This window comes from Drosophila simulans, chromosome X (genome assembly GCF_016746395.2).
Source record: "Drosophila simulans strain w501 chromosome X, Prin_Dsim_3.1, whole genome shotgun sequence".
In the NCBI taxonomy this organism is placed as follows: Eukaryota; Metazoa; Arthropoda; class Insecta; order Diptera; family Drosophilidae; genus Drosophila; species Drosophila simulans.
Window position 1 is genome coordinate 8,165,146 of NC_052525.2, and position 14,581 is coordinate 8,179,726.

At 50.6% G+C, this 14,581-nt stretch overlaps 2 protein-coding genes across 3 annotated transcripts; one reads left to right on the forward strand and one right to left on the reverse strand.

Annotated features, from left to right (window-relative positions):
- Positions 1-65: 65 nt before the first annotated feature.
- LOC6740638 (DENN domain-containing protein Crag) lies at positions 66-9,418 on the forward strand. Of its 2 annotated transcripts, XM_039297766.2 has the most exons (14): positions 66-651; positions 1,537-1,853; positions 2,205-2,751; positions 2,809-2,959; positions 3,022-3,293; positions 3,357-3,570; positions 3,647-3,967; positions 4,037-5,457; positions 5,515-5,817; positions 6,153-6,233; positions 7,235-7,667; positions 7,732-8,193; positions 8,263-8,447; positions 8,510-9,418. In XM_039297766.2, the coding sequence occupies exons 2-14, from the start codon at positions 1,553-1,555 to the stop codon at positions 8,826-8,828; spliced, it is 5,010 nt and encodes a 1,669-aa protein (XP_039153700.1). In that variant the 5' UTR covers positions 66-651; positions 1,537-1,552; the 3' UTR covers positions 8,829-9,418. The 2 variants fall into 2 exon arrangements, with proteins under 2 accessions (XP_039153700.1, XP_039153702.1); XM_039297768.2 differs by lacking the exon at positions 6,153-6,233.
- Positions 9,419-10,335: 917 nt separating this feature from the next.
- Positions 10,336-14,581, reverse strand: LOC6740033 (chromatin assembly factor 1 subunit A). Its single transcript, XM_016180854.3, has 3 exons — positions 12,162-14,581; positions 11,933-12,102; positions 10,336-11,873 (listed from the first exon to the last, which is right to left on the reverse strand). The coding sequence occupies exons 1-3, from the start codon at positions 14,419-14,421 to the stop codon at positions 10,731-10,733; spliced, it is 3,573 nt and encodes a 1,190-aa protein (XP_016038576.1). The 5' UTR covers positions 14,422-14,581; the 3' UTR covers positions 10,336-10,730.

The following is a 14,581-nucleotide window of genomic DNA, read 5'->3' on the forward strand; positions in this document are numbered from 1 at the left end:
GAATTACAATTCAACCAGGCGGGAAAAGTTTGCAACTGGCGTTGACATTCTTTCAAAGTAATCGGCAGTTAAGTCTATCGATAGACCAAAAGCTATTGTCATCTGGCAACGCTGAAAAAGGCCTGAAGCAAAGGCCAAATAGTTATTAATAATAGTAAATCCGATAATAATAGTCGCGTGTTTCGTATTGCATGTTAATTATATAGTTCGCCAAGCAGCGCATACAGGCGATTGGCACATTCCGCCAGTCACACCGAGCCGCGTACACGGCTGGCAGGCCAGTTAAACGAACATTATTCCTTACTTTTCTGTCCACTGCACTCCACACGTATTTGCGTAGCTTTTAAAGTGGCTAAATTCGTGGATTTCAACGCACTTGGCGCGTCTTAGTCAAAGTTAGTGGCCCAGTTAGGCAGTCCAATTGGAAAACTGTGAAAATGATGTAAAGGAAAACTCTCAAGTAGTCCAACTGTGTGTGCGTGTGTGTGTGTGTGCGTGCGGTGAGTGTTGGTGTGTGGAAATTAACGTAGTGTGAAGAAAAGCGAAGGAAAAGCGACAATTGCAGTCCAAGGCGAACAGCAAAAGCAACTGAAGGTTGCCCACGCCCCCTTCGCCCCCGCGCCCCCTTGGAGGACAACTAACGGGAGTGCAGTAAGTTCACCAGCCAGCCCCTCTTCCCCTCCCTGCGCCCATGCCCCACGTCTTCCACTCACACCTGCCAATTGGACTCCTGTAAACAAAAACAACGCATCAGCAATCAACACAAACAAAATGCGTTGCTGCTATTGTGCTGTAAAACGGAAGCGGAGGAAGTTGAATCATCAAGCGGAACTTGTTTTCCCCAGCTCCATTTGTTCTTGCTGTCGCTGTTGTTGCTGTTGCTTTTGTTGCTGCTGCCGCGCGAAGCATAAAAAGTCGCCAGCATACAAAGTCCAATCAGAGTATCAGTTAATGCATGCAATTCCAATCGGACGCCGACTTTATCGGCATATGTAAACAAAAGCATTTTGCGCCCTGCGGGCAGAGATATACAGTGAAGCCTGCGCTTGGGGTCACCAACCAGTACTCCAGTGGGTCACCCACAAAATAACCATATAATCTTGCGGTTCTTCTTTGTGGGTAATGCGATCGGATGTGATGAAATATTGAAGATATCAGTTCAGCTCTTTTACCATTCGGTTTTTAAGAGATAACATCATTTTCACATCGTCCGAAAAACCGCAAAGTAAACATGTTTCTCTTCATGAAATCTTAAAAACATAAAGATTTATATATGTTTCCTCATGTCCGTTGCAAGAACCAAGGGAATCACACGATCACTTGTGTCGCTTATCTGAATCTTTCCCTCGGAAGAAGAACCATTGACTTTGCCCCCAGGTGATACTAACTCAACAAAATATTAATAAATGTGGGATTGGGAGCCACCCCAACTAGTAGAACTGGTGTTCCCTGTCAACCTTATCTTATCTGGTCTGCCAGTCCCGCCATGCCCAGAAATTAACCACTCAAACCGGGGTCTTTTGCTGTCTCTTGCAGAGGAAACGGCGCCGCCATGGAGGAGAAGCGCATCGCCGACTACTTTGTGGTGGCCGGAATGCCGGAGCATCCGCAGCTGCTGCAGGAGAACATCTTCAATGACTCGGGAAGATTGAGGGCGGCCACCACCATCGAACCGATCACGGACATCGGCGTCTATTTCCCGCTGCTGGGCGAGGAGGTGCCCGAGGGATACGAGATCCTCTCGCACACGCCCACGGGTCTACAGGCGAACCTCAATCACGGATCGGTGCGCACCACCGACTGCTACATCTACTTCCGGCGTGGCAAGGATCGCCCGCCTCTCGTGGACATAGGTGGGTGCATTTCTACCAGGAGACCATTAGTGTTTTGCTTTGTATTTGAAAGTTTGCCTATCAAAGTTCTGACTTACTTCCGGTTGTGTTTTTTTTCGGAGAACTCCAAGTTGTTTTTGGTAGATTTAAGAAACCAAAATGAAAGACTGGGTTGTGATAACGAAAGTAAATTTAAATATTATAATCTCGACACGACTCGTGATAAAGCCAACAAATTGTTGCTTATTTAAATCAAATATCGTTCACAGTCAAAACTAAAATATGCAATATAAAATAGGTGATTAAATGCTTGCGCCGTCATTTCTATGTAATAAAACTCGACTTTTATATTAATCTTTTCCACCTTTGCAGGAGTCCTGTACGATGGCCACGAGCGTATCATGTCGGATGCGGAAATCGTGGCGGAGACGCCCGGCGGCAGGGTGGCCAATGTGAACAACTCGTCCGCGAAGACGTTCCTCACGTACCGACGCGCCCGGGCGGACATGCCCTGCAACGAGCTGGTGGTCACCGAACTGTGCGTCATTGTCCAGAGCAAGGGTGAGCGGGCTCCGCACGCCTTCTGCCTAATCTACAAGACTCTGAACAAGGGCTATGTGGGCAGCGATGTCTATCTGTGCTACAAGAAGTCCATGTACCGGCCCAAGCACATCAGCTACAAGCCGGAGATCCTGCTGCGCTACCCCACCGTCGACCACACCGACTTCCCGCTGAATCTGTGTCCGAGCGTGCCGCTCTTCTGCCTGCCAATGGGCGCTTCACTGGAGGCCTGGCCACACGTCAACGGCACGGAGAAGCGGAAACCCATCAGTCCGGTGTTCAGCACTTTTGTGCTCACCGTGAGCGATGGCACCTACAAGGTGTACGGATCGGCGTTGACTTTCTACGAGGATTACGAGTAAGTTGCAATTGAATATATTTTTAAAGTATATACACTAAGGATTTACACTTTCAGCGAGTCAAAATTGTCGGCTGAGCAGAAGGAGCAGCTCGGTTGGGACGAGGACTTCGGCGCCCAGCACTCGCTGCACATGATCAAGGCTATATGTCTGCTGTCGCATCATCCCTTTGGCGACACCTTCGACAAATGGCTGAAGTACCTCCATGTGAGCTTACACTCCCATTAACTTCGATTCAATATAATCCGTATCTGGTGTTATCGTTACAGCGAATGGTGCTGTATGACGTTAATATACCCATTCCCGTGGAGCGCTACATCACCCAGCTGCTGGACGAAGTGCCGTTTCCGGCGCCCAGCATTCACCTGCAGCTTTCCAGCGAGTCCAACGATCGCATCCTGCTCACACAGCCGGAAGATTCCCCTCTGCCGCGAAGTGGCGCTGGTTTCCACATACTGCTCCAGAATCTGGGCACCGACAACTGTCTGCATGTGCTGCTGCTGGCTCTCACCGAACAGAAGATACTCATCCACTCACTCAGGTATGTGCATCACATGTACCAAATACCCTTACCGTATCCTACATATCGATTTATTCGCCGCAGACCTGCCACGTTGACTGCTGTGGCCGAAGCCATTGTCTCCCTGCTGTTTCCGTTCAAGTGGCAGTGTCCGTACATCCCACTTTGTCCGCTGGGTTTGGCGGAGGTGCTCCATGCCCCATTGCCTTATCTCATTGGCGTGGACTCGCGCTTCTTCGATTTGTACGAGCCGCCCACGGATGTCACCTGCATCGATCTGGACACCAACAACATTAGCGTACGTTTGGGGCTAGTTTTCGGATTGGAAATGTGTTTCTAATGAATCAATATCGCACTTATTGCCGTACTTGCAGCTTTGTGAGTCGCAGCGCCACTTGTCACCCAAGCTGCTGCCGAAACGTGCAGCCCGCCTACTTCGCCAGACGCTCACCGAACTGGAGAATGCCAAGCCCATAAGCTATGACTCCACAAACAGTTTGGATCGCGACATTCGGAAGCGGAAGCGAGAGGTGGTGCTGGAGCAGCGCATCCAGGAGGCCTTTCTGCTCTTCATGGCCAGCATTCTGCGCGGCTACAGGGACTTTCTGGTCCCCATTTCCAAGGCACCCTCGGTGGGAGCCACCGATCCGAGTGCCCTCTTCCAGCTGAAGGCCTTTTTGCGATCGCGGGATAAGGTAAAAAAACTGTTTTAGCATTATTTGCTTAGTCAGTCAGACAAAACACTTTGATCTACCCACAAACAGTCGCACCAGAAGTTCTTCGAATTGATGATGAAGACCCAGATGTTCATCCGTTTCATTGAGGAGCGCTCCTTTGTCTCCGACGGCGATCATGGCCTCAGCTTCTTTGACGAGTGTGCGGAGAAGGTGGGCAACTACGATGAGACGCCCGCCCAGCTGCATTTGGTGGACTGGGACACGGGGCAGAACAGCGAGCGCACCAAGTACATCTTTCCGCCGGACAGCGTGACTCCGGCGGGATCTCAGCCTGGCGGCGGAGGAGGAGCCTACAACTACGAGAACTTTACGCTGCAACCGGAACTGTTGCAGAGCACGAAGAAGACAGCTTTATCAAAATTTCTGCAGCTGCAGCTGAACGCTTCCCTCTCGCCAGGATCACCCATTGCCCGGCGGACCAAACACGAGATTAAGCTGTCCCAGAAGATGGCCAGCCGTTGTCAGCAGCATCCGGAGGCGTGGTCCAAATACTTGTTGGCCACCTGCTACTCGCTGTACTTCCTCATCCTGCCATCCATGGTCTTGGATCCGCGGCACGCCGGCAAGGAGCCAGAGATACTGCGCGCCGCCTACGATGTCCTGGTGCGAGCCAGTCGCCTGAAGATCACCTGTGACGAGTTCTGCTACAGGATCATGATGCAGCTGTGCGGTATTCACAATCTGCCGGTGCTGGCCGTCCGTCTGCACTACCTGATGAAGCGCTCTGGCGTGCAGGCCAATGCGCTCACCTATGGCTTCTACAACCGCTGCGTCCTTGAGTCGCAGTGGCCCCAGGACAGTACCACGATCAGCCAGATCCGCTGGAATCGCATTAAGAACGTGGTGCTGGGAGCGGCGCAGTTCCGCAAGGCTGGCAAACAAAGGGCCGCCTCCAAGGTGAACAAGTCGCTCAGCGCATCCCAGGACCAGAACCTCAGCACCCTGGAAACGGTGGACGGACAGTCGCGCACCAGTTTGGCTTCCTCTTCCGGCGATGGCGGTGGCCATGGACTGCTCGATTTTGCCGCCTTCGATCGGCTTAGGAACAAGTTGGGCAGCATTGTGCGCCAGACGGTGACGGGCGGTAACAACGAGACAATAGGGGATGCGGTCAACAACACTGGGTTGCTCATACCCGGCGAACTCAGCGCCCCGAACACGCCGACCTATGGCGGTGACACCGAAATCCTGGCCAAGGCACTTCAGCAGCAGCAGCCACGCAAACAGATCATGAGCATTGGCGGCGGCGACGACGATGATGAGGATGAGGACGAAGATGAATACACGGCCGGATCGCCGAGCACGCCGCAAAAGCAACTGGAAGCGGGCGCCGATGACCTGGAGTACGCCGGTGGAGGAGACTACGAGGCGGACGAGGAGGATGACGATGAAGTTGACGAGCATGTGGCCGCACAGCGGGCACGTCAGCGAGTGCAGAGTCCAACCAAGTGAGTTTGGGAATACTTCCAAGCTTATCGAAATCGAATTAAAACGTTATTTTTTAGAATCTCGCCACGCACGCCCGTGACCCAAAACGATCCACTGGGTGCTCTCAACGAGGAGGAGTCCGCTGCCAGTGCCACGCCCACGCAGCAGGCGCAGCAGGAGGAGCAGCACTCACAGTCGCAGATCGACAGCAGCATATACAGCGACAAGCCGATCCTGTTCCGGGGCCAGAGGAGCGCCACTTTCGACGAATCGACGCAGATCGGGAAGAGTATGCACCGTTCGGAAACGATGCCGGTGGCCAGCAGCGGTGTGACCAACAGCCTGGCCAACATCGGATCCTCGCTGAAGTTCACGTTCGGGTAACTCCGGCATTCCACAGCCTTTCCTCCCCCGATCCCTCATTCTGTGTCTCCCTTAAATCATCTGAACACACTATTCCACAAGCATTCCACCGTCCACTCACCAAAAAAAGCGGATTAGTTTTCCCTTATTTTAGAATTTTCTTCCCTAACTACATGGCTTTTCCCGTTTTCTATATCTTATATCTTTAGTCTATATCCTTGAATTCAATTAAATGGTGTGGAGAACTGGAGAAGCCATGTATTTCTACTACCTCTTTCTGAATCGAACCAGTTTCTGTGCCACATTTCGTTTATGATTTATTTACATATATATATATATAATTATATCTTAGACGTTATTCACCCGCACGATTGTCCCTTAAGAAAGACTTGAAATTGCCCGCCAATATTATAGAAAATATATCGAGCATAAGGTAAGTGGAGACCTTTCTTAGAGAACAACTAGACAAACATACCCGAAAACTACACCCACTTGTGTGTTGTGCTGCTTTCCACGCTATACACCTGGCATTCAAATTGTGCTCTCTCGGTGAAGGAGGTTTTTTTTTTTTTAAATATTTCTTGGGTCGCAGTTAAGATAATCTCATTTCCCACTTTGATCTGTTCCTTGTGTTCAGATGTAAATCTTAAGTGTATGTTATATGTTTCAGTTTTTCAGGGATGTTCTATGTCTTGTCTTCTTAATATCTGAATACTTTATTGTACTTAAATTTGTTATATATTCTGTAAAACAGGCCAATACTAACTATTTGCAATGCACAAGTGGACAGCGGCAATTAACACAGAGCGGCACAACAAAACACACACACACAACAGAGTCTTAACCTCTTGTTTTCGTTTTGTGTTCCACATAAGTTCCACACCCGAAATGCTGTTCCACAGAGTTTCGCCTTTGGTTCTGGTTACGGTTACAGTTATGGTTACGGTTATGGTTTATAGTCCCCTTAAAAAACTTCGTTGGTGGCGGGCAATTCAAGGTTTGACTAAAGCCACGCAAAGCATCCACACTAACTCGATTAAATCGAACAAACTAACTAACTAACGGCCATTCACAAGCACCGCACCACCATGATATATAGCAGCACCACCAGCAGCTGATTTCCCCGATCTCATATATGTATATTATTTTTGGATTAACTTAAGGGAGTTCCTAAAACTACTGTATGATTATTCATTACTACATGTAATTGATTAGTTCATGGATTTAAGAATAATATTAACCAGTTACCCTTTTTATTATCGGGTTATAGACCAGATCTTAAGAGCAACCAATTATATTGCTATGATAATAACAGAGAAATCAGCTGCTAATGACTTTACCTCATTCTCGTTTCGTTGTACATAGAAATATGATAATTCATTATTGTTCAGCCTTTAAGCAACCCAATTAATTCCCGACCTTTGTACCATCCAGTCCCAGCTTGACGGGCAAGAAGTCGAACGAGTTGATCCAGGGCAGTCTGAGCAGCATCAAATCGGCGGCCAATTCGCTGACCAAGAAGTTCGACGAGATCAAAGGCGTGATATCGGCCAATTCGACGCCGACGAAGACGAACAATGGACACCATCCGCATGGCCTGCATCATGGGCACCACCATCCGCACCACCACCACCATCATCATTCGCAGCACGGCAATGCGGAGCAGGAGGAGCACGATGCGGCCGTCCACGAGGAGGGCAAGCTGCGTCGCGTCTCCAGCGACCTGGATCCATGGGGCAGGCTCAGCGAGTCGCGCAAATCCAGCTACAATAACCTGGTGCCGCTCGGCGAGAACAGCTCCACAGGCGCCCTCCACATGCACGCCTTTCCCGCTGTGCCCGACAACCTCTATAGTCTCACAAGCGAGGTTAGTACAGATAGCCTGGAATCTGAATGTATCCTCACCCACTTATGCACTTTTAAATCCACAGAACGCCTCGGATCGTGACTGCGATGTGCTGATCCAGCTGACGACCTGTTCGCAGTGCCACAATTGCTCGGTGCTCGTCTACGACGAGGAGATCATGAGCGGCTGGACGGCGGAGGACTCCAACCTGAACACCACCTGCCACGCCTGCAACAAGCTCACGGTGCCTTTCCTCAGCGTACAGATCGAACGGCAGGCGGAGGAGTCGGAACAGTCGGATCCGCTGCACGACGGCAAGGAGCAAACAGCCAACGGCACTAGCCACAAGACCAGCCTGACCGTGCCGTATCTAAATCCGCTGGTGCTTCGCAAGGAGCTGGAGAACATACTCACGCAGGAGGGTGACATTGCGCTGATAAAACCAGAGTTCGTCGATGAGCACCCGATCATCTACTGGAACTTGCTCTGGCTAATGGAGCGCATCGAGAGCAAGACGCACCTGCCCGAGCTCTGTCTGCCCGTGCCGGTAGGTCATTCAATATGGCTCCTAATGATGATGTACCATTGATTAATGTTTGATTTCTCAACTGGTTAGAGCGACAAGGAGCACATCGATCCGCTGAGCAAGGTGAAGACGGTGCACATCCAGTGCCTGTGGGATAATCTGAGTCTGCATACCGAAGCCAGTGGTCCACCCATGTACTTGCTGTACAGGGAGACCCAGCCGACGAGTCCGCTCATCAAGGCGCTGCTCACCGACCACGCGCAGCTCAACAAGAAGTGAGTAGATCTAGGCAATAGAGCAGTTATTCCAATACCAATGATGTCTTTGTGTCCCCCAGTGTCATTCAGCAAATCATTTCGGCCATCCGGTGCAATGACTTCGCCACTCCCCTCAAGCGCTTGGCCAATGAGCGACACAAGCTGAAGAGCAACGGCGTGGAGCGATCGCACTCGTTCTACCGCGACATACTCTTCCTGGCCCTGACCGCCATCGGAAGGTCCAACGTGGACCTGGCCACATTCCATCGCGAGTATGCAGCCGTGTTCGACAAGCTGACGGAGCGGGAGTGCAACATGTACTATCGCAACCAGGATCTGCCGCCCTCGGCATCGACGATCTTCTGTCGTGCTTACTTCCGCCCGCTCCTGCTGCCCTGACGCAGTGGCTCCCAGCTGGAGCAGGAGCAGCTCCAAGCGATGCCGAAGTGGACACATGATGGAGCAGCCGAAGCCTAAAAGACAAGACGACCAAATAACTCGACAACAAAATGGAAACGAAGGGAGAGTTTGACGACAACGAAACGCTTATCACACACCTTAGGCTGGGTCGATTTTATAGATGGGACGAGTATGAATTAATTTTACTTAGATATCAGAGCTCTTATTTACGTTACGGAAAAGAAAAGGACGGTATTTCGGAACTATTCCTAGTAGACTATACAAATTTAATTGTTCTAAACGAAAAATACTTGATTCGAAGTGTTCTTAGGTTTTCAAACTAATAGTTTTTTTCCCAAGCGAGGAAGCGTTCTGGGCAAACTTCTTTAGAATTGTCCTCAATTTACTTGTACACAAGCCAGAATATTTAATTTTTTTAAACGAACTTTCCTAAGTGAAAGCCCCAACTTGACATGTGTTGGGATTGTGAAAACATGCAAATGATTTTGTAAATGACTTGATCTTAACATTTAAGTACTTAACGATTTTTCGCTGTTTAAAACTAATCAAAAATATACACACACACACGATTGACTGGTTTCTGTGACAATACATGAATGCGTTCAGGCAGTGCGTTTCATAGGTGTAATAGCAGCAATGGATTAGTTTAACGCCCCTCTACTAATATTTTGTACTTACGACCAACTCACCTAGTCTAACGACTGCCTTTTCTGATGTCGCTAAATTTTGCAAACAACGAGGCCTTACACGGCCGAAACGCACTGCACTTACCCTATCCATAAACACGAAAGGAAGCCACACTTTATGATTGCCCCTCGTCAGATTTGCCTTATTATATATAATATAACGATACATATTCGTGTACATACAAAGCTATATGTGCGATCCTGTAAATCAGCATTGTTAGCGGAACCCCCCGACCTCTTCTCCCGAGCGGCTCCATCCTCTCCAGCATCCGGTTATTTCAAAAATAATCGCCTGTGTAAGCGCACTTTTTTTATCTTGAGATTTCCTCACAATGCTCGGCTCTTTTAGTTAGCATAGCGAACTTTTGGGAACGCGGGAAGGAGGATGAACGGGGTCGGTTAAGTAATAGCGACGGCAGATAGCAATTAAACAACGATTACAATAGCAATAATTAATGGATAATCGGATAATCGTATTTAAATGTAGATGGGATAACTCTTGCAGATCTAATGGTACGACACACGTTCACGTCCACGTTTTTAAAGACAACACATCCCCCCACACACACGACACACACGCACTTCTACGATGCAGCCACAGTAATTTTTTTTGTCGGGAATCTTAACTAAATGTATATTAAATAATTAATTTAATTGAAACGTAAAGCGTAACGAAAATGGCAAAAAGAATAAACAAACAAGTTTTAAAAATAACATCAAGCGCCGTTTCCACTTATTCCGCACACTGATCCCCTCAAGAAAACCCCAACAATTTGGGACTGAAATGATAAATGTAGCTATAGATTTATGTATTGTGTCTATATATTTCCAATGCGAGCCCAAAATCGCCATCGAATGAAAGAACATCAGGTAGGTAGTGTATTTTTGCATATATACTATATATGTATAGCTGGCTCAACGAATATTGCAATCCGACGAGCTTCTGTTGCTCAGCTTCTTAAAAACTTTGCGATCGAGTGGGTGGGGTGCTGGGTAGGACAGGGGTGACCCTGGTGGGGATGGGGGGTGGCTGAGAAGGACATACAAGTCGAACGTACATCGGAACATTTAAAATTAAATCAACTTAAGAGTGAAACTACCGAGAAAAAAATTGTGTATTCTTAAAATACTCCCTAAGCAGGAAGCGAAATCGCGAACGCGATATTTCCTTAGGGGATCTAGCTTAAGCCTACTCCTAATCCGAGAGCATCACCACATCATCGACGACGGTGGGCGGCGGCTTCTCCTGCTTCTTCTCCTTGGGTTTGCTGGCATCGCTCTGGCGTTGCAGGAACTGGCTGATCAGCTTGTTCTTGGTGGCCGAGGGAATCGGCTGATCCCTGGGCACGGACATGATCAGGGTGGCCCGCTTCTTGGCGCCCTGACCCGCCTGCGCCTGTCCACTGATGGGCGTTGTGGGTGCCGAGTTTGTAGTCTGGTTGGCAGCGGGCGAGGCGGCTGGTTCCGCATCCGTTGGTGGACTTTGGTCTTGCTGCGCTGCATCTGGTCCGTTGCTAACCTTGGGCGTCAACGTGTAATTCCACTGATTCTGCAGCTGGAGATCCGGCAGCTGGAACTTTTCCAGCATATCGCTGGCCACCACCCAGCAGAGGCGCTTCTTAGGTTTCCTGCTCTTCTTGGCGCTGTTGGCACTGGCGGGAGCGGCCTCGGGTGTGCCCAGCTCCACGGTCTTCCAGCTGGCCAGCTCGTCGAATTTCTCGCGCAGCACAGCCTTTGAGGGCAGCGTTGTTTGATTGGGCTCGGCGGTCGCTTGGGTTTTCAGGTACTCTAAATACTCGTTGATCAGGAACATCTTCGAGTTCCGATTGCCGTGGGTAAGGCGCACCAGCTGCTGCATGAGACGATCGTCTAGCTGCAGCGGCACCGGCTGCTCTGGCGTCTGATCCTGACGCTCCGGTTCCGGAGGAGGCTCCAGGCTGAGTGGCTCCACCTGCCAACAGGCGTACATGTCGATGGTGTGGGCAAAGATAGCCGGGAATAGCTCGGACTTGTTGCCGTTCTCGTCCAGCCAAACGGGACCCAGCAGGCGAGCCTTGATCTTTTTCGTCTGCTTCTTCATTTCCTGGGCGAACTCCTGCTGCAGCACCTGGAGTTTCGCCTTCTGCGCCTCCCGCGTGTGGCCGTCTTCCATTCCGTCGCCGTCGTTTTGCAGTTCCTCGTCGCTGAGATGGCCGTGCGGCACGTACCACTCGTTGTACTCCTCTTCCGATTCCTCCTCTGACTCCTTCTCTTTCTCGTCCTCGCTGGCGCTCAGCGATTCTCCCGGTTCCTCCTCCTCCCACTCGCAATCGGAGTCCACTTCGTAGTCGAAGAGCACCTGCGATATATGATTAATGATATTTGTGTTATGAAGAAGCCAGAAGAAGTGATTCATACCTTATCTTGTGCCAGCGGGCGTCGGGCGGAGATGCTGCTACTCTTTTTTCGCCACGTGCCGTAGTACGGAGGCCTCCGGTTGTCGGCGAAATGCAGATACTTGGCCTTCATTCGGGTCAGCTGCTTGGGCTGTTCCACCTCGATGGGCAGTCCCGCCGACGAAAGGTAATCTGATGATGCAGACGATGGTGAAGAACATATGATTGTTTAATATCTTGCAGCCACTTACCTATCACTTGAACATCGTCATCATCCTCCTCGTCCTTGGTGCGTCTCTGGAGCTTCACATCGCGCTGCATCTTGAGCGGCTTGCGCCGTCCGCTGCTCAACTCGCTAATATAGAGATTAGCCCGATTTGTCGGCTTTCGCCTGACGATATCCTGCTCCTCCTCCTCCTCCTCGTCGTCAGCTTCCTCGTCGCGGTGTCGGAAAAGTTTATCTAGCTGGGAGCGCTGCTCCTGGCCGAGCGAGTTGCGCACGATCGGTGCTAGCAGCATATCGTCCTTGATCTGAAATGGTCGAAAGGCCAACGTTTGGCTGCTGGCCTTGGAGCTGTCGCAGCTGCTTTGCTCGTGCTCCAGGTAGGATGTGTTGTTGGATCCGCTGCCGCCCTTGGGCTGCTTGGGCACGAAAAACTTGGAGAAGGACTCGGCGGCGCGCTTCTTCTTTTGCTCGGCCTCCTCACGCTCCTGCTCCTTCTTGCGGCGCTCCTCGTCCTTTTTGCGCTGCACCTCCTCCTTGGCCTCGTTGCGCTTGCGCTTCTCCTCGTTCTTGGAGTCCATCTCCGCCTGCCGCTTGCGCTCCTTCTCCTCCTTTTCCATCTTCCTCTGCTGCTCCTTCTGATCCTTCTCCAGCTTCCGCTGCTGTTCCTTTTCGTCGCGCTCCTGCTTCTTTTGCTGCTCGCGATGCTCCTTCTCCTGCTGCTTGAGGCGACGCTCCTCCGCCAGCTTTTGCTCCTTCTCCTCGCGAGCCTTTTTCCTTTGCTCCAAAAGTCGTTGCTGTTTGGGCGTAAGACCCTTTGGGGCACCGGTCTCCTCCGGCAGACTCTTCCTGTTCAGGCGAGACTCCTTTTGGCCGGAGGCTCTGTCTGTGGCCGCGGTGTCCGTGTCCACATCCATCTCGTGCTCGCTGCTGGAACTGTTGGCCTCGCTGGTCGAGAGGATCACCGAGATTTCCGCAGCTTCCGGAGATTCGTTGTCCGACTTAACTTGGGTAGATGGCTCGTCTTTCTTGGAATCCTTCTTGGCTGTCACCGATTTCTGTGAGTTCGACGCATCTTCTGGTTCAGAAGTCTTTTTCTTGGCTCCCATTTGTTGATTTTTCACAGCAGCGAGTTCTTCTTTTAGATTATTTGCAGGTGAGTCTGCTTTCTCTTTCTTTGACTTTGTTGTGCTGTCTTCCTTTTCTTCTTTCTTACTCTTTTCAGATGGCTTTGCTCCCTCCTTCTTGCCTTTTCCTACGGTTTTGCTTGTGTCCTTCTTTGGGACTTCTTTTGGCTTGGAATCCTCTGCAATCGACGGATCTTTGTTGTCTTTAGCGGTGGTCTTGACCTCCGGTTTATCCTTCTTATTAGTTTCCACTTTCTTTCCCATAAAGAGATCTATTGTGGCCTGATCGTTCTTTTTATTTAGTTCTGCGTTCTTTGGCTCTTCCTTCTTCGACTCCTTGCCCGTCTTCTTGGACTCCTCCTGCTTCTTTGGGTCCTTTCCATTCTTCTGCCTGACCTCCTCCTCCATCTGTTTGCCGCTTGCAGAGCTGTTTTCTGGAGATTTCTCACGCGGCGTTTGCACTTTATGCCTCTTCTGGGGGTTCAGTTCTTCGGCGATGATCTCTATGTCATCGCTGGACTCGCTGTCCCCCTTGGCAACATCCGTGGTCGAAGTCTCCAACGGTTCCTCAGATTTCTTCAGGGATTTTCTGCGCTTTGATCGCTTGTTGACCAATGGCAGCTTGATTTGTATGGGTGCCGGCGAGCCTTTCTTGGCCTCCGCCTTCTTGGGCTTCGTCTTGACCACCTTGGACGACTTGGCCTCCACCACCTCATCCTGGCTCACCATCTCCTTGTCGGCCTCATCCTCATCCAGTTCTATGACATCATCCGCTATCGAATCCGTGGTCTTGACCTTTTTGGTGGCTATGGAACTGGCCAGATTCAAGTTCTCCTTGCTGGTCGAACGTCGCAGTTGCCCCGTAGAGCAGCCAGTGCCCTCCGATGGCGACTCATCGTCGTACGAAAGCTTTCGCTTGCGGGGAGCGGGATCGTCCTCATCCAGGATCACAGTGACGGGACCGGAGCCGGTGGTGGCGGGGGACGATGAGGAGGAGGAGGACGTGGGCCCCGCCCCACCGCCAGGCGTTATTAACTTAAAGGGCAAACGCGTCTGCACGAACTTCTTGCCACCGCTGGCCGTCTTTTCCGCTGATTTGGCCGGCACAGCCGCATCTTTCTTCCTGCCGCTGAGCGGCGTCTTCACAACGCCAGCGGGCATTTTGCTGTACTCTCTGTCTGCCTTTTTCCTGTTGCCTGCGGCTCCTGTTTCCCGCAGAAAATCTTCACTTGTTATTCGCTTAATAAAAAAGGCGGTGAAAACACCCTAGCGATGGCAGTTGCGGGTGCAGATTGCCGCCAATAGATCCGATCGGGCTTTC

Coding starts and splice junctions, on each gene's coding strand:
- LOC6740638 (XM_039297766.2), top strand. CDS start 1,553: ATGGAGGAGAAGCGCATCGCCGACTACTTTGTGGTGGCCGGAATGCCG. Junction 1,854..2,204: donor CCCGCCTCTCGTGGACATAG/GTGGGTGCATTT, acceptor CCACCTTTGCAG/GAGTCCTGTACGATGGCCAC. Junction 3,571..3,646: donor TGGACACCAACAACATTAGC/GTACGTTTGGGG, acceptor CCGTACTTGCAG/CTTTGTGAGTCGCAGCGCCA.
- LOC6740033 (XM_016180854.3), bottom strand. CDS start 14,421: ATGCCCGCTGGCGTTGTGAAGACGCCGCTCAGCGGCAGGAAGAAAGAT. Junction 12,103..12,161: donor TGACGATGTTCAAGTGATAG/GTAAGTGGCTGC, acceptor CTGCATCATCAG/ATTACCTTTCGTCGGCGGGA. Junction 11,874..11,932: donor GCCCGCTGGCACAAGATAAG/GTATGAATCACT, acceptor CATATATCGCAG/GTGCTCTTCGACTACGAAGT.